The sequence below is a fragment of the Artemia sp. Qi Xiang Cuo genome, chromosome 17 (genome assembly GCF_049724085.1).
Source record: "Artemia sp. Qi Xiang Cuo chromosome 17, ASM4972408v1, whole genome shotgun sequence".
Classification (NCBI taxonomy): Eukaryota; Metazoa; Arthropoda; class Branchiopoda; order Anostraca; family Artemiidae; genus Artemia; species Artemia sp. Qi Xiang Cuo.
Genome location: NC_142810.1, coordinates 48,099,787 through 48,127,568, shown reverse-complemented (window position 1 = coordinate 48,127,568; position 27,782 = coordinate 48,099,787). Strand labels below are relative to the sequence as shown.

Genomic DNA, 27,782 nt, shown 5'->3' with positions numbered 1-27,782 from the left:
AGTTTTAAGAGTTTAGAGTTTTAGCTTAGAGACATAGCTTAGAGTTTTGTTAGAGTTCTAGTTTAGTATAGTTTTACTTAAGAGTTTAGAGTTTTTAGCTTAGAGTCATAACTTAGAGTTTTAGTTAGAGTTGAAGTTTAGTTTAGTTTTAGTTAAGAGTTTGGAGGTATAGCTTAGAGTCTTAGCTTAGAGTTTTAGTTAGAGTTGAAGTTTAGTTTAATAATAGTTAAGAGTTTAGAGTTTTAGCCTAGTCTTAGCTTAGACTTTTAGCCTAGAGTCTTAGCTTAGAGTTTTAGTTAGAGTTGAAGTTTAGTTATAGTTAAGAGTTTAGAGTCATAGCTTAGAGTACAGCTTAGAGTTTTGGTTGAAGTTCTAGTTTAGTTTAGTTTTAGTTAAAAGTTTAGAGTACACACACAAAAACTTACACACACACACACAAAAACTTACACACACACACAAAAAAACTTACACACACACAAAAACTTACACACACACACACACAAAAAACTTACACACGCACAAAAACTTACACACACACACAAAAAACAAACACACAAACCAAAACATACACACACAAAAAAAAACTTACAAACAAACACAAAAACATAAACACACAAAAAACTTACACACAAAAACTTACACACACACAAAAACTTACACACACACACACAAACTTACACGCACAAAAAAACTTACACACACACAAAAACTTACACACACACAAAAACTTACACACACACAAAAACTTACACACACACACACACACACAAAACTTACACATACAAAAAAACTTACACACACACAAAAAACTTACACACAAAAAAAAACTTACACACACGCAAAAAAACTTACACACACAAAAACTTACACACACACACACAAACTTACACACACAAAAAAATTAGACACACACAAAAACTTACACACACACAAAAAAAAAACTTACACACACAAATATTTACACACACTCAAAAACTTACACACACACATAAAAACTTACAAACACAAAAAACTTAGACACTCAAAAAACTTACACACAAAAAAACTTACACACACACAAAAACCTCGTTGGTCCATCACAGTCCAAAAGCAGTCCATCACCTCGTTCTACGATTCACTTTACGAGCGTCAATGCAACACTGTCGACTATGAATTTGCCAAGAGGGTTTGGGCTAAGGGAGGGTGTAAAAATGGGTGGGATTATTGTAGATTACACATGGCAAGTGATGTATTGACGTTGCTGGATATTGTGTGTAAGAACACGGACAAAATCAATGGGGAATTTGGGTTGGATTTAGGTTATTATTTTTCCATTCCTCATGTGGCGATGGATTTAATTCTTAAAATCAGTAAAGAGGAAATAAGCTTGATCACCGACGTGGATCAACATCTATTTGTAGAGAGATCAATGAGGAGAGGGTATGTTTTTCATGTAGATCGTATCCTTGAAACTGACCCGACTGGACAAGACACAGGTGTAAAGTCGGATGCAGTTTTCTTAGATATGAACTCCCTCTATCCGTCGGCAATGTCTCACTACTCTTTGCCGTGTGGAAATTATAAATGGCTTAACGATCCTTGTGCTTCAAATTTCCCCAACGTTGCCAATGTTGAGGAGAATGGACCGCGGGGATAATTTTTTTAAATTGATGGTGAAATACCCGTGGATCATCATGACTCGGTGAAGGATTTTGTTTTCCCGTCCATAAACAGAGCGGTGACTAGGGACTCTTTGAGCCCATACAATATTTCAAAGGTAGAGAATGATGGTTTGCACTGGACACCTTTAAAACAAAAACTTTTCGTCGACCGTCATCCGAAAGAGAATATCCCTGTACATCACATTCTTTAGCGTTGGACAGTAGCTATCAGTTTCCACGTCACCAAGATACGGATAGTCCTTCAATTTGACCAGAAATCCTATTTGAAAATGTGGATTGACACTTTTGCTGGCAAGCTTTCCAAAGTAAAAATAAAGATTGAAAGCGAAATCTTTAAACTTATTTTGAACTCAGCCTTCAGTAACATGTGTGAGAATGTACTTAATCGAAGTTGTTGTGACGTTGTGACTGACCCAAAAGAATGTGCTCAAATCGTCGCCGATCCAAACTTCACATCATTCACCATCATAGACTCGAATATGGTCCTCTTAAATAGAAAAAAAAGAAATGTAATTCTAAATACAAATATTGCAGCTGCCAGTGCAATAACTGAAATATCAAAATAAGCCATGTTGTAATTCTTTTACGATGTATGTAGGCGCCAAGGGCTGGGGGAGGGAGAAGGTCAAGTAAATTACGGGGGTACCGATTCACTTTTTCTAAAAGTTAGAACCGCGAATTTATTAGAAGATTTGGAAAAGGTGCGCACATTAGTTCTCGAATAGACTTTACCAATTGGAACGATCCCATTTACCCGGAGTTAGTGAAGCGTCAGGCCCCAAATCAGTTATTAATGTTAAAATAAGAGATCGGAACCGACTGGATTTTCAGTCGTGGACTTGCAGGTCTGAAAGTTGACTGTTTGGAAACGCACAATGACATAATCAAAAAAGTCTGCAAGGGGGTGCCCAGACACTACGTAAATAAGAATTTTGACATGAATGTATATAGAAACTCTGTGGAAAATAGTATAGTTCTAAGGGCGAAGGTCATGGCGATTCGCTCTTTAAAATTTAAAAACCACACGGTTTTAGTTGATAAAATAGTCATGTGTCCCGTGTCGGGTAAAGTCTATGTGTATGCAGATGGTGTGAAGGTGCTACCACATGGACATTATCTAACTTCTGACCGAAGTGTATGTCGAGATTATAGACATCGCCTCGGTCGGGAAAAAATTCAATAGTAAATGGTTGGGTGGTGGGATCCTTTTTTTAATAGCTATTTTTTTCCCTATTCAGCATTAGTTTTTTTTCACAACTCAGCAGTTGTTTTTATAGCAAGGTAGAGTCGTATGTTTTTTTTTGTAAATAAAAAGTTTTCAATTGTTTTTTGGCCCCGCACCTGAGGCCGGCCGGGGGGGGGGGGGGTGTACCGGCCTGGGGCCGGCCGCCGCCAGCGGCCGCCGCGGCCGTCCAGGGGGGGACCCCTTTTTCCAATTGTGATAAGTGTTTTTTTAGTGTCTTTTTATTGAATTTATTACATGATAGTGTCTTTTTCATGTTTTATGTGTGTGTGTATTAATGAAACATGTAGTATTTTTTTGTAGGGATGTTTTTATTCTGTAAATAAAAAACATGTATCATTCTTTAAAAATGTTTCTTGTTCTTCTCGAATCTGATTAGGGAAATTACTTTTATTATTTATTGAAGGGAATGATGCAATCTACAGTCAGTTGTGTTTTGACATCAATGCAAGCTAAGTATCAATTTAAAACTCCATTTAGATCGTTTCTTTGCAGACCATCAATGTCCGGCAAAACGACACTTTTAACAAAAATAATTCAAAATCGTGACAAAATGTTTATAAGAAAATCCAACTAAAATTTACTATTGCTACAGTGTTTGGCAAGAATCCTATAATAGAATAAAAACTATTGCCCCAGACATGAAATTCATACATGGACTTGACACAACAGTATTGAATCAAACTCTTGGTTGATTATTGACGATCTGGCTGAGACCATTGAAGAATGGTCTCAGGAGATGATACAATTGTTCACTGTACGATCTCATCATCAACGGATCTCCGTAACTCTAGTTCTACACAATCTGTTTCAGCAGAGCAAGTGTATGAGAACACTTGCTTTGAATTGCACCTACTATATCATCTACAGGGTTGTTCGTGATTCCAGTTCCCTCATAACGTTAAAGAGACAGGTGTATTCGGGTGAACTAAAATAGCTACTCTCGGTCTACAATCAGGCTACCAACAAACCCTACAGATATATTCTATTTGACCTGAATCAGAACACACCCGAGGATCTGCGTGTAGTCACCGATATTTTTGACAATGAAATTACTGTATATCTGCCAGTGAAAAGTAAAAAAGGTCGTTAGTTGCAATCATGACACTGAAAAAACTACATGAACATCGACATTTATTCACCGTCCTACGTAGTTCAAAACCACGACTTAGGAAGGCCATACTCAAACATGGTGTCGACAGATAATTCATTAATCTCGTATCTGAACTTTGTTTAAATCTAACTGAAGGCAATATTCAACTGCCAGAAGGTGTTAAGCAACAGACAAAGCAACATCGTTCCCTTGTACGCTCCCTAGCATCAGCGGCAAGCAAAAATAAAGGAAACCATTTTAAAAGAAAACGACTTCTTCAAGCGGGTGGTAACTTCTTTACACTTTTAATGCCAATCATTGCAGGACTTGTAAACAGTTTTCTCTAGAGAGAGAATGGCCAAACTCTATAAATTAACTCAATTGAACTCGCCCTTTCGCCAAAGGAACATTTCGAGGACAATCTCAATAAATTCATTAACAATGAGACAATTGCCGACGATGCAAAATTAATTCTGCTTCAAAATGCACTTTGCCGAGTGGACAAACACAAGCCCTATCGTGAGAGACCCCTAAAAGTAAATGTCATTGATCACAATAAGGAAATGACTCCATCATCATCATCAACAACGATAATACAAAAAAGAAGAAGAAGATTTGTCTAAAGTTATGACAAAGTGTTGCAGATCTAATCCCACATTCCTATCGTGAACAGTGTAAAAGACTCTTGACATATCTCAATGACAGTGAACATGTTCAAATAGATGCTAATGGGAAGCAAGTTGTAATCCATGGCAAGACTTATATTCTACTTGATTTATTATCAGATTTGGTCACGAATCGTAAGACTTATATCATTTGACAGTCACCTGCATACATTTTTTAACTCATCAAACTTTCCCAAAAGCCTTATTGCAAATAAACATATTTTAAAACGATTAAAGAAGTTTAGTCAAATATCAAAAGATGTTTTTAAATAATTTTCGGAAAATACTAGCACACCAAGTGAAAATGATTTAACAAGAGTTATGAGTGGGGGAGTCAAGCGAAGACGTCTTAATATCACTGCATTCCCCTCACCATCACCTGTTAGTATGCAAATGGCCAGTGGACACTTCCCTGTGTTTACGTTCAAAATGGATGAAGCATTGAAACATGTTTATGAGAATATTGGTGCAGTGGGAAGTTTAAGTTCCCCCACCACACATGCTCAAGTCACTTGACTTGAAAAGAATCGGTTTGCCAAGTATCTGCAGAGTGAATAAATTTGCATTTCACACCTTAATTATAAAGCTTGCGATAATTACTTTCGAAAAAACTAAAGCCCTTTTTTTCAAACAAATATTACAAGCTGATTTTTTGACTCTGAACGAGATTAAATGGCGACATAATTACCTGTACAAATAGATTCTACTTACAATCAGTGTTTTTAGTCGCTATGCATATGCCATTCCACTGCGATCAAAGAGCGGGGATGAAGTTGCTAAGGCTCTTGAAATCATCCTTGAACAGGATTGCTATAAGAAGATTCAAATGGATGGGGGTAGTGAATTTATTAATCCCCATGTAAAAAAGTTTTTACTCAATTATAATACAATCCTCTACCATAGTCATAGTCCAATAAAGGCAGCATTGGCCGAACGGTTAATAATAACTATTTGACTTTTAATTTCTAGATATTACACTTTAAAAAATACTACTTCTTTTATTCATGATTTGGATACAATCATGTTGATTTATAATCAACGTCCACATCGATCCCTGTCCAACTCAACCCCAAAAGAAGTTCATCATGATGTCAATACATTTGACACTTTTCTTAAACAGTATTCCAATGGTAGTGGTGTTGGTAATGAGAAGAAAAAGAAGAAATTCAATGTTGGTGATACTGTTTGAATCAATCGAACTACTAATGTTTTTTAAAAGGGGAATTACTTATGGTCCACTGAACTTTTTGAAGTCTCCAAACTCTTGGACACTACACCCACAACGCATCGTCTATGTGACATGAAAGATGATGAGATTCTTGGCGGATTTTATGAGTATGAATTAAAAAAAGTTAAAAACACTAGAATCTATCAGAATGAAAAGATATTAACGACTCGTACTCACAGGGGCATGAAACAGTTGCTTGTTCGTTGGCTAGGCTACAACTCTGATTTTGATCCTTGGATAAGGGTTGAAGATATTGACAAAGCCCAATGATTTTTATGTAACGTTTATGTCCAATGTCTCCGATCCTCTCTACAATGATTTGAATAAAACTAGTGATTTTAGGACGAAACTCTCCCCCGCCATCAAATTCGATGATGGAAAGTATGAAGTGGCTCTTGTCTACTGCATTCTGAAAAATATCTATGATATCCTGAGAAAGGATTGTATGTATGGGATAAAAGTTATACCATTCGATTGGTCACTCTTTGTCGAGTATGAATGGGTTGAAGCACTTAAATCTAGTGAATATCCTGATGTTACATTGAGATATAAAGAATATGATACTATGACGGATTTGTGTCGTGCAATCAATAGAAAAATCTCATATCGTAGAAATGGTACCTTCCATTTTAATTATTCAATGGAACATGATAAGATTTACATTACCTCATCTGTTGACACTGAAATGATTCATCTCAATGATAATCTGAGTGATGTTCTTGGCTTTAAACATAATATGATCAATGGGAAAAACGCAGGCACTGTTAGTGGGATGGATCAAGTTATTTTTGCTGATTATCCCCCTGGTCTCGCCCGGAATCTTGCATATTTCTTTATGCATCCTTTGTGGAAACATCGAGAGTTGGTAAGTCAAAGGTCCCCCTCCTACGTGTTCTTGAACGAAAAACAACCCATGAACATGTTCATCACATAATATACAGCATCTTCAGTATGTTCCTGTAAACACTTCGTATTTTGAACACAGTCAGTTAACACTAAAAAGTGAATTAGGTGATCCTCTAGCAATAACAAAAGGTTTGGCCGTGATTACATGTCATTTTCGACCCATTCGGATACAACAAAATGGCTAATAGAAAAAATATATTTGTATGCCCTGCTATTGATAGCTATGTTACTGCTCTCCAACCACGGCAATTGGGTCATGGAATGGACTATTATAAAGGCCGTTCGTCAATGTCGGGCTATGGTCTTGGCAGTTGGTTTGCTAAGCTGTTTCGCTCTGCAATACCGCTGGCTAAAAAATATATTGCGCCGGTTGCTGCAAATTTTGCATCCTCTACGCTACACGATTGGGGGGGGGGGGATGGTAAAGATTTTAAAGAAAGTGTTTCAAAAAATATCAGGTCCAGTGCACGATCCCTTGGCGAGCGATTGAAACAAAGTGGAAAAGGTTTTAAAAGGATGAGACACATCTCATCACTCATCAGTCTCTACCCCGGTCAGAAGCGAAAGACATCATCACTCTTGTCAAAGAAAAGTAAGAAAAAGAAACCAAGAAGAAAATTGTTAGATCGAAAAGGGATTTCTTTTCCTAGATGGCATATCTACCTCACAAGGAATCTCATCCCACTGTCACCACGTCTCTAAATCTTTTCAATGCAGAAAGTGTTGATGTCAGTGTAAAACACGGGTATTATGAACAATTTTATCCACAACAACCCCTCTCTGAAAATATACATTTTCAAGTTTATTCCAATGAAGACTACTTCATACATTTATTATCCACATTTATCGATTTAAAAGTTGGGGTAAGGAAAAAGTCTGACAATTCACCTCCCTCCAACGTCGATGGACTATCCTATGAAAATGGTATACAACACAATTAATTTAAACAAATATGTGTACATAAATGGAACATTGGTGAGCACTAGCAACAATCTATCAAACTATGCTAGTTACAAACAATTTATGTTGATGACTCCAATGGCCTATAAGAAATTGAGATGTCTGCCAATGGGCTATGACTATAGATCAGATGTTGATACTGACGGTGAATTCACTTGGGCAGTGAGCAAGGAGTATCATTTAGTTGGTAGACTCAATCATGAAATATTCAATATATCCCAATGGATACCCCCCCCAATGTTAAATTTGATATAAAGTTACAACTTGCACCGTCCAATTTCATATTGAGAAAAACACTTGATGCAGCACCCGATGCTAATGTCAATCTCACTTGGGCAATACTTCATGTACGAAAACAACAGGTTATGAGTTCTGTCGCTTTGGCAGTTGAAAAACTAGGAGCCTCTGGAAATAATATCAAACTGCTCGTTCCTCACACAATCGCCAATCAATGTCATATTGCCACTGGATCAAGTACCTACACCGATTCTTCATTTATCAATGGTGAAATTCCATCGAAACTTGCCTTGACTTTTGTAAAAAATGCCAGTGTCATAGGATCGTGGACACGCTCGCCACATGAATTGGAATTATTTGGACTTTCCTCCCTTGTATGTAAAGTAAATTGAATTCCTCTCTACAATTTATCCTAAGATAAATCCTATAGGACCCTATATGAAAATGGTATTACCGATTGAATGTTCGCAAAAAGTCATGGTATCATTGTTTTGGACTTGTCTGGTACTCAAGATATGAGTATTGTCCGAACGGGTACTGTACGTTTAGAGTGTACCTTTGACAAACCATTGACAGAGAGTGTAAGATTAATCTCACTCAATCAATTCGAAACCGATTGGGAAATCACCCCCGATGGTAGTGCTCTATTAGACTTGGCATCATGAACACGAATCAAATACTCGATGTATTTAACATGGATCCTTTTATGTCCAAATACAAATCCTATTGTATACGCTCAGATTTCCTTGATTATATTCATAGTGTTAACAAAACCATTATCGTTGTTAATAGTAGTCCTTCGACTGTGCAGACGGGTCATTGGCTATGCATCTATCAAACAACAAAGAATATAGAATTTTTTGATCCTCTTGGTCTATCATATGCATTCTACACACCACACATCAAAAACTACCTTGAAGGAAGTGGGAAGACAATTATTCAAAATCGGATGCGAGTACAAGATTTATCGACCAAAAGCTGTGGTTTTCATGCATTACTTTATTTCATTTTTCGATGTCGTGACTATACTTTCACTGAATTTCTCAACATTTATGTACACAGTCCACGTTTGAATGACTTTCTAGTAGAAAATACCCTCTCAGATCTGTACAGTATTGATTTCAGTGCCCTAAGAATAAACTGTTTTAAAAATGTATGTGGATTTGTTTATTAATAAAATATATATGCACTATAAAAAAGTCTATTGTCTTCATTTGTTTAGATTTCTTCTTCTTCATAGTCATTTAGATTGTCACCATCATAGTCATCGTCGTCGACAACGATTAGTGGTGGCAGATCATTGGGATTCAACTTGTACTGATCCTGGCATGCAAAGTCAGGGTCACATTTTCCACAATATATTGTAACTTCATTTTTATTAAATCTTCTTGTTAAGTCAATGATACTATTACGATTCATATTGAAAAGTTCACCTTGTTCTATCTGATTATTTAAAGTAATGTTGCACACAATATTCTCATATGAAGAGTCACTTTCTGTCACAGCCAAATAAAAATCACAAGGTTTATAATTATTACTTGCATTGTCCTCACAACGATGACGCAGGAACCATACTCTCTTCATGTTTTTACAATTGAAACGTGCTCCAAATTCTTCTTCCCAATACAATTTAAAGCAGCGACGAAACCAATCCCTTAGAAATAAACTGAAGTCACGTTTAGGATTTTTTCCAATCATACCAGGGTAAGTATTTTCCCACTGGTCACACTTATCAAATGACAATTGGAGCAGAGATATCCATTAGGATGAGTCACAAGTCTCTTCAAGACAGGTATTACAATCCTTAATTTGTACAGCATATCCTTTATGCAATTTAAACGGATTGCATAGTCTACACTTTTCATTATAGTCGTCAACCGTTGTACAGTTCTCACATGAAGATCAGCTGCCCAATGTATATAAACATAGTGAACATGTATGATACATTTTTTCGATGTTGTCCGTCTCACTGCCAGAAAAAAACTGACCTAAAATCAATAGAAAAATTACATTGTCTTCTAAAAGGAGGAGGAATCGAATATCGTCACAAAAACTTATTTCCTACTGTTTTCAAGACTGAATTTCTAGGTGGTGGTTAAAAGCAGAATCACAATGTCATTTTGCTTCGTTTCAATTAATATATCAATAAATTGAGTAAATGCATTTGATTCATAACGCATAAGCTTCATACAATAGTCCAAAGATGGGGAATCAGTTCCCATTATACTGTTAAGCATTTCCAGAGAAAATGTTTTCCGTTGAAGAGATAATTCCAGAAAGTCATCATCTAACACTAAAAATTTTTCCAAATTGACTAGATTCCGTAAGATCTTCTGTTTCTCAAATCCAATCATTCTTGATACTCCCACTACCAACTATAGACTAAAATAACAATTGCAAGTTTCTACTTTTTGCACAATCTCAATACCTATTGAACACCACTACCCACCATAGAGAGAGAGATAATGGAGTAAACGATCATCTAGAGTGTCTAATCAAAAAAAAAATTAAAAAAAGAAAACATTTTTATTAACAGAAATCTAATAAAAGAATATATTTTCACTCTCTTTGCATTAGGTGTGTCAATCCATTTTGCTCAATGTGCTTCATAATAGCATTCAGTCCATGCTGTATTCGTGATATATGCATTATATTCACTTTTGCGGCGAAACATAAATGTTCGTCCGACTTAAATTTACTCAATAGTAAAACACATCTGCAAAACACCTCATTCCACTCAAATGTTCGTCGGGACTCCTTTCCAATTTCAACTGCTACGTTGGGGGCCCTTGTCTTCACAACATGACTGTCAGCTCCTTCGAGGTGCAATATTGTGAAACTACTCATTTTCACAATATTTGAACGTTTATTTCTCCAATTTGAAATAATGTAAACTAATCAAATTCAACTTATTGACTGAGATACTAACTCGGTATTGGGCTTTTTATATCCACGCTCAATGTCAGATTGAACGAATCACCATACCATGAAAACACTCGCGACTTTTAATAGAAATATGATATTTAACTCCAAAACCATGGTTTCGTGAACAGCACGAATTTTCATGGTAGGCTGAATCTGATCATTGTACTGTCTGCTTGTGTGGCGGAAGTACTGTCCGCTACTGTTATAGCTACACCTGCCTGCTCTCTTTAATTGATACAGTAATTTGCTACCACCCCCGTACCTATCATTATATCTACATGGGGGGACTGCCCGCTTGTATATATTATAGCTACACCTGCCTGCTCTCTTTAATTGATACAGTTATTTGCTACCTGTCTCGTTGAACAGATTGACACAGTAATTTGCTACCACCCCCGTACCTATAGTTATAGCTACACTACTGCCAGTCTCAAGGCTATTACCACGAGGGGCGCCATTCCTTAAGGGCCTGCAACAAGCAGGTTTCAACCCTAATTCCTCGAATTTCTGGTTGTGGATTCTAACCCCCCTTAAGCCTCTCTGTAGGTATAATTATGGTGTATAATAATCTTTCTAGAACGCTATATAAGAGTTAATAATATAAACGTTACTAAAAAAAAACAACTGCAGGCACTAAAGTCCTGCATATGAAGTCAGATGATTGTTGAAATGCAGCTATGCATAATAAATAAGACATACCTGCCACACACCAACTACTGCACTGGCAATGAGAATCAGAAGAATAACAAAAGGTTCTACATAGGCGGTCAACTGTTCAGCTTCATCTTCATCTTCATGTTCTTTAAACAATGCAAGCACCTATAAATAAAAAATAAATGTAACCAAATATTTAAAACTACTTTTCTCTATTTACAAGAAAACTTCATAGGGTCAAAAGGATAATGCTCTCATAAAGCTTTAGTCATACAACTTGCCAATGTTTTATCCATAGTCTTTGAGACGAAGCATTCAGAACTATTTCTAGCAATTTCTACTGGAAATATTCTTTAAAGTACTATTTCCACTTGCAAACATATTGTTCCATATTGGAACATAAGCCACCATTTGCATTAACTTTTGTTTTCATGATCTTTGTTAGACGTACAAAGTAAATCAAAGATCCGTTAGCCATTCGCCCACTTTCATCACTATGTTTTACGTTTCAATTAAACCTTCGCTCCAAAGAAATGCAAGATGGCTTTGATAGAAAAATATCCTTGGAAAGAATTCCAAATGGGCGTAAATCAAGTAATCGGTTCTAGACGTGTCTTCGTATGATGGAAGCGAGCTGTGTGCCTACGCATTTGACCAGTCACATTGAGAAATTAATAGGCAAGGAGAGAAAAAGCTATTAATATATGCTATATGTAAACCAGTTCAAGGTTTCAGTATCAAAGTAATTTATCAACTTCTTAATTTTACACAATCACAAGGATGTCCTCTAAAATACGGATTAATACAAATTAACAAAAAAAGAAGCATGTCATTGAATACATAATAATTATTAAGCCAATTTGGCTAAATTTAAGATATATTTAAGAACATTTTCCAAACTGAAGGGGATAAACCAGGGCACACAATTGCTGAAATCTCCTCTACCATAAGACTGGCACACTAAAAACGCAGTGAATCTTCTTTTTGAAATTGCCCTACTCTTCCTTTTGTGTACTTTATCACACTGATCTCTACACGCTCTGTATTTAAGGTTACCAAGTTTCATTTTGATTTTTGAAGAAAAAATAAAGCAGAATACACTACACGATATCCATCCAACATAAAACGTATTCCAGCAGACTTTTTTTAATATAAAAACTCTCAAGAATCTTCACATCAGTTTTTCATAAACTACACCATTTGTACCGATTGGGATGCCAAATTTAAATTGAATGGGCTTTCTCTATGCAAAATCGGATACATTGATACCATTGTGGGCTTCTTTAAAGTATCATTCTATCATTTAAAGTAGCAAAACACTAATCTGGGTAATGAACATTTCAAAAATCTGACTAACCAAAGCTATAGAAATACGAACCTCTCTTTTGCAGGAACAAATTGTGCAAAAGCTCGGTCAATTTTTTGTAAATAAAAAAGTGTTCAATTGTTTTTTGGCCCCGCACCTGCGGCCGGCCTGGGGGGGGGGGGTACCGGCCTTTGGCCGGCCGCCGCCAGCGGCCGCCGCACCCTTCCGGGGTGTGGGTGGGGGGACCCCTTTTTCCAATTGTGATAAGTGTTTTTTTAGTGTCTTTTTATTGAATTTATTACATGATAGTGTCTTTTTCATGTTTTATGTGTGTGTGTATTAATGAAACATGTAGTATTTTTTTGTAGTGATGTTTTAATTCTGTAAATAAAAAACATGTATCATTCTTAAAAATATTTTCTTCTTCTTCTCGAATCTGATTAGAGAAATTACTTTTATTATTTATTGAAGGGAATAATGCAACCTACAGTCAGTTGGTTTTGACATCGATGCAAGCTAAGTATCAATTTAAAACTCCATTTAAATCGTTTCTCTGTGGACCATCATTGTCCGGCAAAACGACACTTTTAACAAAAATAATTCAAAATCGTGACAAAATATTTTTAGAAAATGCAACTAAAATTTACTATTGCTACAGTGTTTGGCAGGAATCCTATGATAGAATAAAAACTATTTCCCCAGATATAAAATTCAGACCTGGACTTTAAATTTTCAACAGTATTTAATCCAAATCTTGCTTGATGATTGATAAGCTGGCAGAGTCAGTTGAAGAATGGTTTTAGGAGCTAATACAAGTTTTCACAGTCCGATCTCATCATGAACGGATTTCCGTTATTCTAGTTCTATATAATCTCTTTCAACAGAACAAGTGTATGAGAATTCTTGCATTGAAATGCACCTACTATCTTACCTAGAGGGCTGTTCGTGATTCCCCTTCACTCATTAAATTAAAAAAACAGGTGGATTGGGATAAATTGAAACACCTACACTTAGTCTACAATTAGGCTACCAGCAACCCCTACGGATAAATTCCATGTGATCTGAATCAAAAAACACCCGAGGATCTGTGTGTAGTCACCAATATTTTTGACGATGAAGATACTTTATATCTGCAAGCGAACAGTAAAAAAGTTCGTTAGTTGCAATCATGGACCTGAAGAAATTACATGAACATTGACATTTATTCACCGTCCTAGGTAATTCAAAACCACGACTTAGGAAGGCCAACCTCAAACATGGTGTCGACAGATAATTCATTAATCTAATATCTGAACTTTGTTTAAATCTAACAGAAGACAAAAATCAACAGCCAGAAGGTGTCAAGCAGCAGACAAAGCAAAATCATTCTCATGTATGCTGCCTAGAATCAGCGGCAAGCAGAAATTAAGAAAACGATTTGGAATGAAAATAACTTCGTCAGGCGGGCTGTAACTTCTTTACATTTTTACTGTCCGTCTTCGTAGGATTTGTAATTATTTTTCTCTTAATAGAGAATGATTAAACCCCATAGATTGACTCAAATTTAAATCATGCTTTTGCCGAAGGATCATTTGGAGGACAATCTCAATAGATTCATAAACAGCGGGACAATCGCTGACAATTCAAAATTAATTCTACTTCAAAATCCGCTTCGTCGAGTGGACAAACACAAACCCTATCGTGAAAGACCACTAAGAGTAAATGTCATTGATCACAATAAGGAAATGACTCCATCATCATCATCATCATCAACAACGATAATACAAAAAAGAAGAAGAAGATTCATCTAAAGTCTTGAAAAGTGTTGCAGAGCTAATGCCAAATTCCTATTGTGAACCGTGTAAAAGGCTCTCGACGCTTATCAAAGACAGTAAACATGTTTAAATTGATGTCAATTAAAATCAAATTATAATGACGAGAGCTGCATTTTACTAGAGCTATTATCAGATTTGCTCAAGAGTCTTAAAATACTTATATCCATGGACAGCCATCTGCGTACATTTTATAACTCAGCAAACTTTCACAAAAGTCTTATTACAAATAAGAGTGTTCTAAAAGGATTTGATGAATTTATGCGAATATCTAACGATGTTTTTAAATTATTCCCGGAAAATGCTAGCGTACCCAGTGGAAATGATTTCGATAAAGCAATTGGTGGAAGACTCAAGTAGATGCGTCTTACAGTCTTTGCACCTCCCTCACCATTTCCAATTATCTTAAGAATGGGCTATGAACAATTCTATATGTACTTACATTCAAAAAGGTTGAAGCATTGAAACATGTTTATGAGAATATTGGTGCACTGGGAAGATTAAGTACCCCCACCGCACAAGCTCAAGTCACTTGACTTGAAAAGAATCGGGCGGTAGAGTATCTGCAGAATGAATCAAGTTGCACTCCACACCGTAATCGTAAAGTTTGTGGTAATTACTATCGAAAAAACTAAAGCCTTTTTTCCCTAACAAATACTACAAGCAGATCTTTTAACTCTGAATGAGATTAAACGATCTCATAATCATCTCTACAAATAGATTCTACTTACAATCAGTCTTTTTAGTCGCTATGAATATGCCGTTCTACTGCGGTGTAAGAAAGGTGAAGAAGCTACTAAAGCTCTTGAAATCATCCTTGGACATAATTGCTATAAGAACATTCAAATGGATTGTGGTAATTAATTTTTTAATTCTGTTTTAGAAACGGTCCTATTCGTACATAGTACAACCTTCCGTCATTGTTACATCCCAAAAAAGGCAGTATTTGCTAAATGGCTAATAAGAAATATTCGACTTTTAATTTTAAGGTTCTACTCTTTAAAAAATACTTCCTATTCTATTCATGATTTTTATACAATAATGTTTAATTATAATCAATACCCCAATCGATCCCTGGCCGACTCAACCCCAACAGAAGTTTATCAGGAAGTCAATTCATTCGACACTTATCTTAAACAATATTCTAATGGTACTGGTGGTGGTAATAACATGAACAAGAAAAAGTTCAATCCTGGTGATACTGTTCGAAGTAATTCAACTACTAATGTTTTTTGAAAAGAGCAATAATTAATGGTCCGCAGAACTTTTTAAAGCCTCCACATTATTGTACACTACATCTACAACTTATCGTCTGCGTGACATGAAAGATGATGAAAATCTTGGCAGCTTTTTTTATTATGAATTACAAAAAGGTAAAAACACCGAAATCTAACAAATTGAAAATATATTAAAGACTCTGACTCACAGGGGCATGGCACAGTTACTTGCTTGTTGGCTGGGATACAACTCTGATTTTGACTCTTGGATCAGTTTTGAAGATATTGAAGAAACCCAATGATTTTTATGTAACGTTTATGTCTAATGTCTCTAACCATCTCTAAAATGAATTGAATAAGACAAGTGATTTTTGAACAACATTCTCCCCCACCATTAAATTAAACGATGGAAAGTATAAAGCAGCTCTTGTCTACTGCATTCTGAAGAATATCTATGATATCCTGAGAAAAGACTATATGTATAGAATAAAATTTATACCATTCAATTGGTCACTCTTTTTCAAAGATGAATGGGATGAAGCATTTAAATCTTATGACTGTTTAGATTTAACACTGGGATATAAAGAATATGGTACTATGACGGATTTGCGTTGTGCAATCAATAAAAAAATATCAAATTGTATGAACGGTACATTCTGTTTGAATTATTCAGTGAAGCACGGTAGGATTTACATTACCTCGTCCGTTAACACCCAAGTGATTCATCCCAACGAAAATCTGAGAAATAATATTAGCTTTAAACAGAATAAGTTCAATAGAAAGCCACTAGAACCTCCGGTGGGATAAAGCATGTAATTTTCTCTGATTTCCATCCTGTTCCTGCATTAAAGCTTCGTGTGATTCCGTGCGGGTCCTTTATTGAACACATAAGATGTTGCAAACCCAAAGTCCCCCTACAACGTGTTCTTGAACAAAAAACCGTCCAAGACATTGTTCATCCCAGTAGTATACAGCACCTTCTTTATGATGTTGTAAACGCTTCATTTCCGTACCTCTGTCAGTTAAGACTAAGAAGTTAATTAGGTGGACCATGAGCATTAACAAAGGGTTTGGCTTTGATTACAATTCATTTTCAACCCCTTCGACAAAAATAAAATATCTAACAGAAAATATATATTTGTGTGTCCTTATATTGGTTGATATGTTACTTCTCCCCTGACATGGCCATTATATTAAGGAATGGACTATTGTAAAGGCTACTCATCTACGATGGGATATGGGCTTGGCGTTTGGATGTCTAAGTTGCTTCTCTCTGCAAAACCGTTGGCTAAAAAATATATTCCGCTTGCTGCCATGGATTTTGCACCCTTTAAGCTACATGATAGGGGGGATGGCGAAGAAGATGAAAAAGGTTTTTCGCAATTTCTCAGGTCCAGCGCACGATTCCTTGGCGAGTGATTGAAGTACAGTAGAAAAGGTTTTAAAAGGAGGAGACACATCTCTTCACTCATCAGTCTCTACTCAGGTCAGAAGCGAAAGACATCATCACTCTTGTCAAAGAAAAGTAAGAAAAAGAAACCAAGAAGAAAAATTGTTAGATCGAAAAGGGATTTCTTTTCCTAGATGGCATATCTACCCCACAAGGAATCTTATCCCACTTTCACCACGTCTCTAAATCTTTTCAATGCAGAAAGTGTTGATGTCAGTGTAAAACACGGGTATTATGAACAATTTTATCCACAGAAACCCCTCTCTGAAGATATACATTTTCAAGTTTATTCCAATGAAGACTACTTCATAGATTTATCATCCACATTTATCGATTTAAAAGTTGTGGTAAGGAAAAAGTCTGACAATTCACCTCCCTCCAACGTCGATGAACTATCCTATGAAAATGGTATACTACACAATTTATTTAAACAAATATGTGTACATAAATGGAACATTGGTGAGCATTAGCAACAATCTATCAAACTATGCTAGTTACATACAATTTATGTTGATGACTCCAATGGCCTATAAGAAATTGAGATGTCTGCCAATGGGCTATGACTATAGATCAGATGTTGATACTGACGGTGAATTCACTTGGGCAGTGAGCAAGGAGTATCATTTAGTTGGTAGACTCAATCATGAAATATTCAATATATCCCAATGGATACCCCCCCCCCAATGTTAAATTTGATATAAAGCTACAACTTGCACCGTCCAATTTCATATTGAGAAAAACACTTGATGCAGCACCCGATGCTAATGTCAATCTCACTTGGGCAATACTTCATGTGCGAAAAAAACAGGTTATGAGTTCTGTCGCTTTGGCAGTTGAAAAACTAAGAGCCACTGGAAATAATATCCAACTGCTCGTCCCTCACACAATCGCCAATCAACGTCATATTGCCACTGGATCAAGTACCTCCACCGGTTCTTCATTTATCAATGGTGAAATTCCTTCGAAACGCGCTTTGGCTTTTGTAAAAAGTGCCAGTGCCATAGGATCGTGGACACGCTCGCCACATGAATTGGAATTATTTGGACTTTCCTCCCTTGTATGTAAAGTAAATTGAATTCCTCTCTACAATTTATCCTTTGATAAATCCTATAGGACCCTATATGAAAATGGTATTACCGATTGAATGTTCGCAAAAAGTCATGGTATCATTGTTTTGGACTTGTCTGGTACTCAAGATATGAGTATTGTACGAACGAGTACTTTACGTTTAGAGTGTACATTTACAAACAATTGACAGAGAGTGTAAAATTAATCTCACTCAATCAATTTGAAACCTATTGGGAAGTTACCCCCGATGGTAGTGCTCTTTTAGACTTGGCACCATGAATACCAATCAAATAATCTATGTATTTAACATGGATCCTTTTATTTCCAAATACAAATCCTATTGTATACCCTCAGATTTCCTTGATTATATTCATAGTGTTAACAAAACCATTATCGTAGTTAATAGTAGTCCTTCGACTGTGCAGACGGGTCATTGGCTATGCATCTATCAAACAACAAAGAATATAGAATTTTTTGATCCTCTTGGTCTATCATATGCATTCTACACACCACACATCAAAAACTACCTTGAAGGAATTTGAAAAACAATTATTCAGAATCGGATACGAGTACAGGATTTATTAACCAAAAGCTGTGGATTTTATACATTACTTTATTTCATTTTTCAATGTTGTGATTATATTTTCGCTGAATTTCTCAACATTTATGTACACGGTCCTCGTTTGAATGACTTTTTAGTAGAAAATACCCTCTCAGATCTGTACAGTATTAAAAATGTATGTGGATTTGTTTATTAATAAAATATATATGCACTATAAAAAAGTCTATTGTCTTCATTTGTTTAGATTTCTTCTTCTTCATAGTCATTTAGATTGTCACCATCATAGTCATCGTCATCGACAACGATTAGTGGTTGCAGGTCATTGGGATTCAACTTGTACTGATCCTGGCATGCAAAGTCAGGGTCACATTTTCCACAATATTTTGTAACTTCATTTTTATTATATCTTCTTGTGTAGTCAATAATACTATTAAGATTCATATTGAAAAATTCACCTGTTTCCATCTGATTATTTGAAGTAATGTCTCACACATTATTTTGATATGAAAAGTAACTTTCTGTAACAAACAAATGAAAATCACAAGCCCTTTCATTATTACTAGCATTTTCCTCAAAACGATGATCCAAGAACCATACTCTCTCCATGTTTTTACAATTGAAACGTGCTCCAAATTCTTCTTCCCAATACAATTTAAAGCCGCGACGATACCAATCCCTTAGAAATAAACTGAAGTCACGTTTAGGGTTTTTTCCAATCATACCAGGATAAGTATTTTCGCACTGGTCACACTTATCAAAATGACAATTGGAGCAGAGATATCCATTAGGATGAGAGTCACAAGTCTCTTCAAGACAGATATTACAATCCTTAATTTGTACAGCATATCCTTTATGCAATTTACACGGATTGCATAGTCTACACTTTTCATTATAGTCGTCAACCGTTGTACAGTTCTCACATGAAGACCAGCTGCCCAATGTATATAAACATAGTGAACATGTATGATACATTTTTTCGATGTTGTCCGTCTCACTGCCAGAAAGAAACTGACCCAAAATCAATAGAAAAATTACATTGTCTTCTAGGAGGAGGAATCGAATATCGTCACAAAAACTTATTTCCTACTGTTTTCAAGACTGAATTTCTAGGTAGTGGTTAAAAGCAGAATCACAATGTCATTTTGCTTCGTTTCAATTAACTACTACTACTACTAACAACTCATTGCAGCACCAAGCCACCTGAGGCCAACACAGCCACGCACGCTTCTCCTCCATCCAAATCTATTCAAAGCCTCCCTTTTTACACCCACCCACGAAGTTCCCATTTCCTTTAAATCTTTCTTTATGACGTCCTCCCAACCCAGACGGGGACGACCTGATTTCCGTTTAGCCCTAGATGGTTGGCCGAAAAGAACAATCTTCGGCAATCTGTCTTCCTTCGTCCGCACAACATGCCCTAACCACCTCAACCTTTCTTTCATTATAGACCTAGAAAGCGGTATTGAACCACATTTTTCGTATAGCCTATTGTTTGAAATACGGTCAGTCAGCCGGGTACCCAGAACAATCCTTAAGCAATTTCTCTGGAAAACATCTAGCAAATCTTCATCCGCTTTTCGGAGCGTCCATGCTTCAGAGCCATATTTGACCACTGTCATCACTGTAGCTTCTAAGATTCTAATCTTGGTTTGCAGACTTATCTTCCCATTCTTCCAGACATTTTTTAACTGTGAAAAAACACCCTGAGCCTTGGCTATTCTATTTTTTAACATCTTCACTGCTCCCACCATCTTCACTAATAATACTACCAAGGTAAGTGAACCTGTACACCTGATCAATCTTTTCATTACTCAACGTCACCTTTTCATCTTCACTTATTCCTAGCCTTAGTGACTTGGGCTTCCTAACATTAATTTTTAACCATCTTCTAGCACCCTGAACTCAAAGAACATCTAGCAGTTTATTGATTTTGCTCATTCTTTTATTTAGGATGCTTAAATCAGCAGCATAATCCAAGTCAAACAGAGTTTTTCCTCTATGTTTCAATGTAACTTTTCCTACTGACTTTCCCATGTTCATTGAGATAAATTCAATCAAAATGTTCCTTATAAAGGGGGATGGAACATAACCATACCTTACTTCTGATTTAATATAAAACCAGCTGCTAACCTCATTTCCTACCTTAACCGCAGCAGTGTTATTCTCGTACATAGCACTAATCACTTTAATGTATTTGTCTGGTATACCATACAAGGATAAAACCTTTACTAAAGCTCCTCTGTCAACAGAATCGAACGCTTGCTCATAATCTATAAAACTGAGGACCAAAAGTGTTTGAAAACTTAGGCACTTCTCAATTATTAACCTAAGAGTGAAAATTTGGTCAACACATCCTCTACCTGTTCTAAAACCGCACTGCTCTTCTCTTAAAACTTTGTCTACGGCATCTCTCAGTCTAAAAAGTATCATATTACTAAGCAATTTGCTACCTACAGACACCAGACTAATGCCTCGATAATTACCACACTCACTTTTATCACCTTTCTTATAAAGTGGCTTAATTAAGGTTTTCCTAAAATCATTAGGTACTTCCCCTTTTTCAAACATCATATTCATAATCTCCAATAACTTATTTCTAACCTCAGAGCCACCATATTTAAGAAACTCATTTACTACCCTATCAGCACCTGGAGCCTTATTATTCTTTAATCCTTTTAGTACTGTTTCTAATTCCTCCTCACAAAACAAATCTTCCTTCACATCCAAGGTATCACAAACTTTTTCATTTTCCTCTATATTTTTTCCTGCAACTCTATCTCGGTTAAGCAAATTCTCAAAATGTTCGGCCCATCTCGCTTTAGCTTTTGTCTTATCGCTAATTGCCACCCCATTCCTATCTTTAACTGGGACAAGTCCGGATTGACTACTACCTCTCAATTTGTTAACGTGCCAGTACAATATTTTACTATTATGCCGTCTAGCTGCATCTTCTAAATCCTCGGCAATTTTATCCATGGCCTCCACTTCACACCTCCTTAGTTCATATTTCAATGCTTCCTCCACTTTCTTTATATTTTTTTTGTTTTCATGTGATCTATCACTCAGATAATTCTTGTACAAGTCCTTTCTCCTTTCTATTAAACATAAAGCTTTTTCACTAATATTCTTAGCTGCAGTTAGAGCTTTCTTCCCTAATACACCTTCCGCAACTTCACAAATTATTTTTCTAAAATGATTCCAACTATCTTCCAAATTATCAAATTTTAAAATCTCAAGTTTTGTATTTAACTGTTCCTGGAAAGTTTCTCTCAAATTCTCATCCTGGAGTCTACTAACATCATAACTTCTAGGGAGGTAATTACCCTTCCGATATTTCAGCTTTAAATTAACCCTTGACACTACTAGATGGAGATCTTTACTTTTAACATCAATAACAGCACTCCTATATACCCTAGTATCTTGTATTGATCCTACTAGTCTTCGGTTTACTATAACATAATCTATAAGGTTTGCTGTCTTACCATCACGTGAATACCATGTTAGCTTATGAGCCATTTTATGATCAAACACCGTATTGATTATAACTAGATTGTTATACCAACAAAATTGCAAAAGTCTGTATCCATTACTGTTTTCTTTTCCTACACCAAATTTACCTAAGCTGGGATACCATCTATCCTTATTTCTACCAACCTTGGCGTTAAAATCTCCCAGCAATAACATCATATTTCTACCTGGGACCTTGTCTATTTGCTCCTGTAACTGTAAGTAGAATTCATCTGAGTAACTAGTATCTCCATCAGTCGGTTCTACAGGGGCGTATACTACTATAACTGATACCTTGAACTTTCTAGTCATAAAATGATCAATTAGTATTCCATTATTAATACCTTCCCAGCCTAAACAAGACTTAGCAGCTTCCTTATTCATCATGAGCCCTACCCCCTGTCTATGTAACCCATCCTTCCTGCCTGAGTAAACAAATTCTATATCACCTAACTTCATGCTTCCTACCCCTGGGATATGAGTTTCTGAAACTCCTAATAGATCCAGTTCGAATCGTCTGAATTCACAACGCATAAGCTTCATACAATAATCCAAAGATGGGGAATCAGATCCCATTATACTGTTAAGTATTTCCAGAGAAAATATTTTCCGTTGAAGAGATAATTCCAAAAAGTCATCATCTAACACTAAAAATTTTTCCAAATTGACTAGATTCCGTAAGATCTTCTGTTTCTCAAATCCTTTCATTCTTGATACTCCCACTACCAACTATAGACTAAAATAACAATTGCAAGTTTCTACTTTTTGCAAAATCTCAATACCTATTGAACACCACCACCCACCATAGAGAGATAGTGGAGTAAACGATCATCTAGAGTATCTAATTAAAAAAATCATTATAAAAAGAAAACATTTTTATTAACAGAAATCTAATAAAAGAATATATTTTCACTCTCTTTGAGTTAGGTGTGTTAATCTATTTTCCTCAACGTGCTTCACAATAGCATTCAATCCATGCTGTAGTCGTGATAAATACATTATATTCACTTTTGTGGCAAAGCATAATTGTTCATCTCACTTAAATTTACTCAATGATATAACGTATCTGCCAAACATCTCATCCCACTCACATGTTAGTCGGGAATCGTTTCCAATTTCAACTGCTACATTGGTGGCCCTTGTCTTCACAACATCACTGTCAGCTCCTTCGAGGTGTAATAGTGTAAAACTACTCATTTTCACAATATTTGAACGTTTATTTCTCCAATTTGAAATAATGTAAACTAATCAAATTCAACTTATTGACTGAGATACTAACTCGGTATCGGACTTTTTATATCCACGCTCAATGTCAGAGTGAACGAATCACCATACCTTGAAAACACTCACGACTTTTAATAGAAACATGATATTTAACTCCAAAACCATAGTTTCGTGAAAAGCACGACTTTTTATGGTAGGCTGAATCTGATGATTGTACTGCCTGCTTGTATTGCGGGAGTACTGCACACTTGAAACTGTTATAGCTACACCTGCCTGCTCTCTTTAATTTATACAGTAATTTGCTACCACCCCCGTACCTATCGTTATAGCTACATGGGGGGACTGCCCGCTTGTATATATTATAGTTACACCTGCCCGCTCTCTTTAATTGATACAGTTATTTGCTACCTCTCTCGTTGAACAGATTGACACAGTAATTTGCTACCACCCCCGTACCTATAGTTATAGCTACACTACTGCCAGTCTCAAGGCTATTACCACGAGGGGCGCCATTCCTTAAGGGCCTGCAACAAGCAGGTTTCAACCCTAATTCCTAGAATTTCTGGATGTGGATTCTAACCCCCCTTAAGCCTCTCTGTCGGTATACTTATGGTGTATAATAATATTTCGAGCTCTCTAGATTTGATTTACTAATCTAAAAGTTACTAAAAAAAAACAACTGCAGGCACTAAAGTCCTGCATATGAAGTCAGATGATTGTTGAAATGCAGCTATGCATAATAAATAAGACATACCTGCCACACACCAACTACTGCACTGGCAATGAGAATCAGAAGAATAACAAAAGGTTCTACATAGGCGGTCAACTGTTCAGCTTCATCTTCATCTTCATGTTCTTTAAAAAATGCAAGCACCTATAAATAAAAAATAAATGTAACCAAATATTTAAAACTACTTTTCTCTATTTACAAGAAAACTTCATAGGGTCAAAAGGATAATGCTCTCATAAAGCTTTAGTCATACAACTTGCCAATGTTTTATCCATAGTCTTTGAGACGAAGCATTCAGAATTAATTCTAGCAATTTCTAATGGAAATATTCTTTAAAGTACTATTTCCACTTGCAAACGTATTGTTCCATATTGGAACATAAGCCACCATTTGCATTAACGTTTGTTTTCATGATCTTTGTTAGACGTACAAAGTAAATCAAAGATCCGTTAGCCATTCGCCCACTTTCATCACTATGTTTTACGTTTCAATTAAACCTTCGCTCCAAGGAAATGCAAGATGGCTTTGATAGAAAAATATCCTTGGAAAGAATTCCAAATGGGCGTAAATCAAGTAATCGGTTCTAGACGTGTCTTCGTATGATGGAAGCGAGCTGTGTGCCTACGCATTTGACCAGTCACATTGAGAAATTAATAGGCAAGGAGAGAAAAAGCTATTAATATATGCTATATGTAAACCAGTTCAAGGTTTCAGTATCAAAGTAATTTATCAACTTCTTAATTTTACACAATCACAAGGATGTCCTCTAAAATACGGATTAATACAAATTAACAAAAAAAGAAGCATGTCATTGAATACATAATAATTATTAAGCCAATTTGGCTAAATTTAAGATATATTTAAGAACATTTTCCAAACTGAAGGGGATAAACCAGGGCACACAATTGCTGAAATCTCCTCTACCATAAGACTGGCACACTAAAAACGCAGTGAATCTTCTTTTTGAAATTGCCCTACTCTTCCTTTTGTGTACTTTATCACACTGATCTCTACACGCTCTGTATTTAAGGTTACCAAGTTTCATTTTGATTTTTGAAGAAAAAATACAGCAGAATACACTACACGATATCCATCCAACATAAAACGTATTCCAGCAGACTTTTTTTAATATAAAAACTCTCAAGATTCTTCACATCAGTTTTTCATAAACTACACCATTTGTACCGATTGGGATGCCAAATTTAAATTGAATGGGCTTTCTCTATGCAAAATCGGATACATTGATACCATTGCGGGTTTCTTTAAAGTATCATTCTATCATTTAAAGTAGCAAAACACTAATCTGGGTAATGAACATTTCAAAAATCTGACTAACCAAAGCTATAGAAATACGAACCTCTGTTTTGCAGGAACAAATTGAGCAAAAGCTCGGTAACCAATTTAGAATGTTACAAGACAGATTGTTACAAAGTAGCCGGAAATGGAGTCAGCTATCAAAAGCTATACTGTCCGAAAATACCAGGAGACACAAAAAAATGGAAAAGTTTTAACAATCCAATAAAATTAATTACTATCTCCATAAACAGTCCAATTATCCATGTACATGTATATAGATAAAATCAAACCCTAGGACCATCGATCTAACAAAAAACGGCCAATTTTAAGGTTTGGATAACTATTAATAAGGTGTTTTTCTTCCATCATTCTTGGTTTTATTGAAGTGTTCAAAATTTCCAGTTTTATTGCATGGCCCTGTATAAGGAACAGTATTGATTCTTTTGACAATACCATTGGGCCATTTGAAACCCTACTTTGGGAAAATGATCAAAAGCTATAGAGCCCCTGGGCTAGATCCTTTCAATCAGGAATTTCAACCAAGATTAAATTAAAAAATACGAAAATACTAAGGAATGTTATAACTCCAAATTCCAATGCATCTTTGCGGTATCCATTGTTTATAATATTATCACTTTTACATATAAAAGTCATATCTGACATGGTAGTACTTCTGAAATAATTGTCAGTAAACCGCTGCCTAAGCTGTTTTCACGGCGAGGATCAGCACCACAACTTACGACCAATCACACTTTTATTCTCCTAATCTAAATTGTCCTGCTGGTCCTCCCTTTGAGAACACCTTAGCAAACGTTTTTTGGCAATCGTCTTAGGAGCGATCAAACGATAGATACGACCTTTAAACGTGACAGCAACGATGCATCCTTATTTTTAGGCCCGAGACAGACTTGGCCTCTTTTAGGGGTGTATAGGATAATATTACGACGGACACATTGGGCAGTAAAAAAAAAAGCTCGGTAAAACAATTATCAACTGTAGCAATTCAGCCGTTCATTGTCACTACAATAATCAAACAGCAGAATAAACAGTCTTTATTTTAACACCTACACCCAGATGGTGACCTATGGAACTAAATGGAAGCGGACACACTCGGCGTTTTTTTTTACCGCTGACGACTGCTGATGAGATTGTGTTTGCAGAGGGTATATATATATATATATATATATATATATATATATATATATATATATATATATATATATATATATATATATATATATATATATATATATATATATATATATATATATATATATATATATATATATATATATATATATATATATATATATATATATATATATATATATATATATATATATATATATATATATATATATATATATATATATATATATATATATATATATATATATATATATATATATATATATATATATATATATATATATATATATATATATATATATATATATATATATATATATATATATATATATATATATATATATATATATATATATATATATATATATATATATGTATATATATATATATATATAAACTAATTTGGCAGTCATAAATGAATTTCTTCTTCTGGGAAGGGAAAGGGCAATTGAAAAAAATCTGTATTATTTGATTAGGAAGTTTGAGGTGTCAGCAGTTTGGGCCCAAATTAGCCCTACCTTTGACCCTAAAAAAAAAATCAAAGCTTATTTATCATAATAAAAAAAAATGAGCACTAATAAAATTTATGTGCCCTAAGCTAAATACAATATTAACAAAAATTCGAATTTATTTACATTAAGAAAATGTCTACCGATTGGTTTTTAGAACAGCTTTTAGTTTAACTGATCCACTCTCCCAATGGCTGTAAGTGTAGTAAATTCATGCGAACATAGGGGGTATACAACGTGCTTTTCAACGTGTAGAGGGGGCAAATTTGTGGGTTTTTTCAGCAATTTTCAAAGAAAATACAATTTTCAATTAATAAATTATGATTTATTAATGATCTATTATGGGGCCAGTTACATTATCGACGGTCATCTTTGCTCACG

The 27,782-nt window shown here is 35.5% G+C and overlaps 1 protein-coding gene across 3 annotated transcripts in view; it reads right to left on the bottom strand.

Annotated features, from left to right (window-relative positions):
• The window catches only part of LOC148942279 (calcium-transporting ATPase sarcoplasmic/endoplasmic reticulum type-like), a 96,946-nt gene that overhangs the window by 29,994 nt on the left and 39,170 nt on the right, over nucleotides 1-27,782 (bottom strand). For all 3 annotated transcript variants that reach the window (XM_089103058.1, XM_089103060.1, XM_089103057.1), the window contains exons 2-3: nucleotides 24,472-24,591; nucleotides 11,618-11,737 (exon numbers count right to left, since the gene is read on the bottom strand). In XM_089103058.1, the coding sequence (XP_088959184.1) occupies nucleotides 11,618-11,737; nucleotides 24,472-24,591 (240 nt within the window). The remainder of the gene's footprint in view (nucleotides 1-11,617; nucleotides 11,738-24,471; nucleotides 24,592-27,782) is intronic.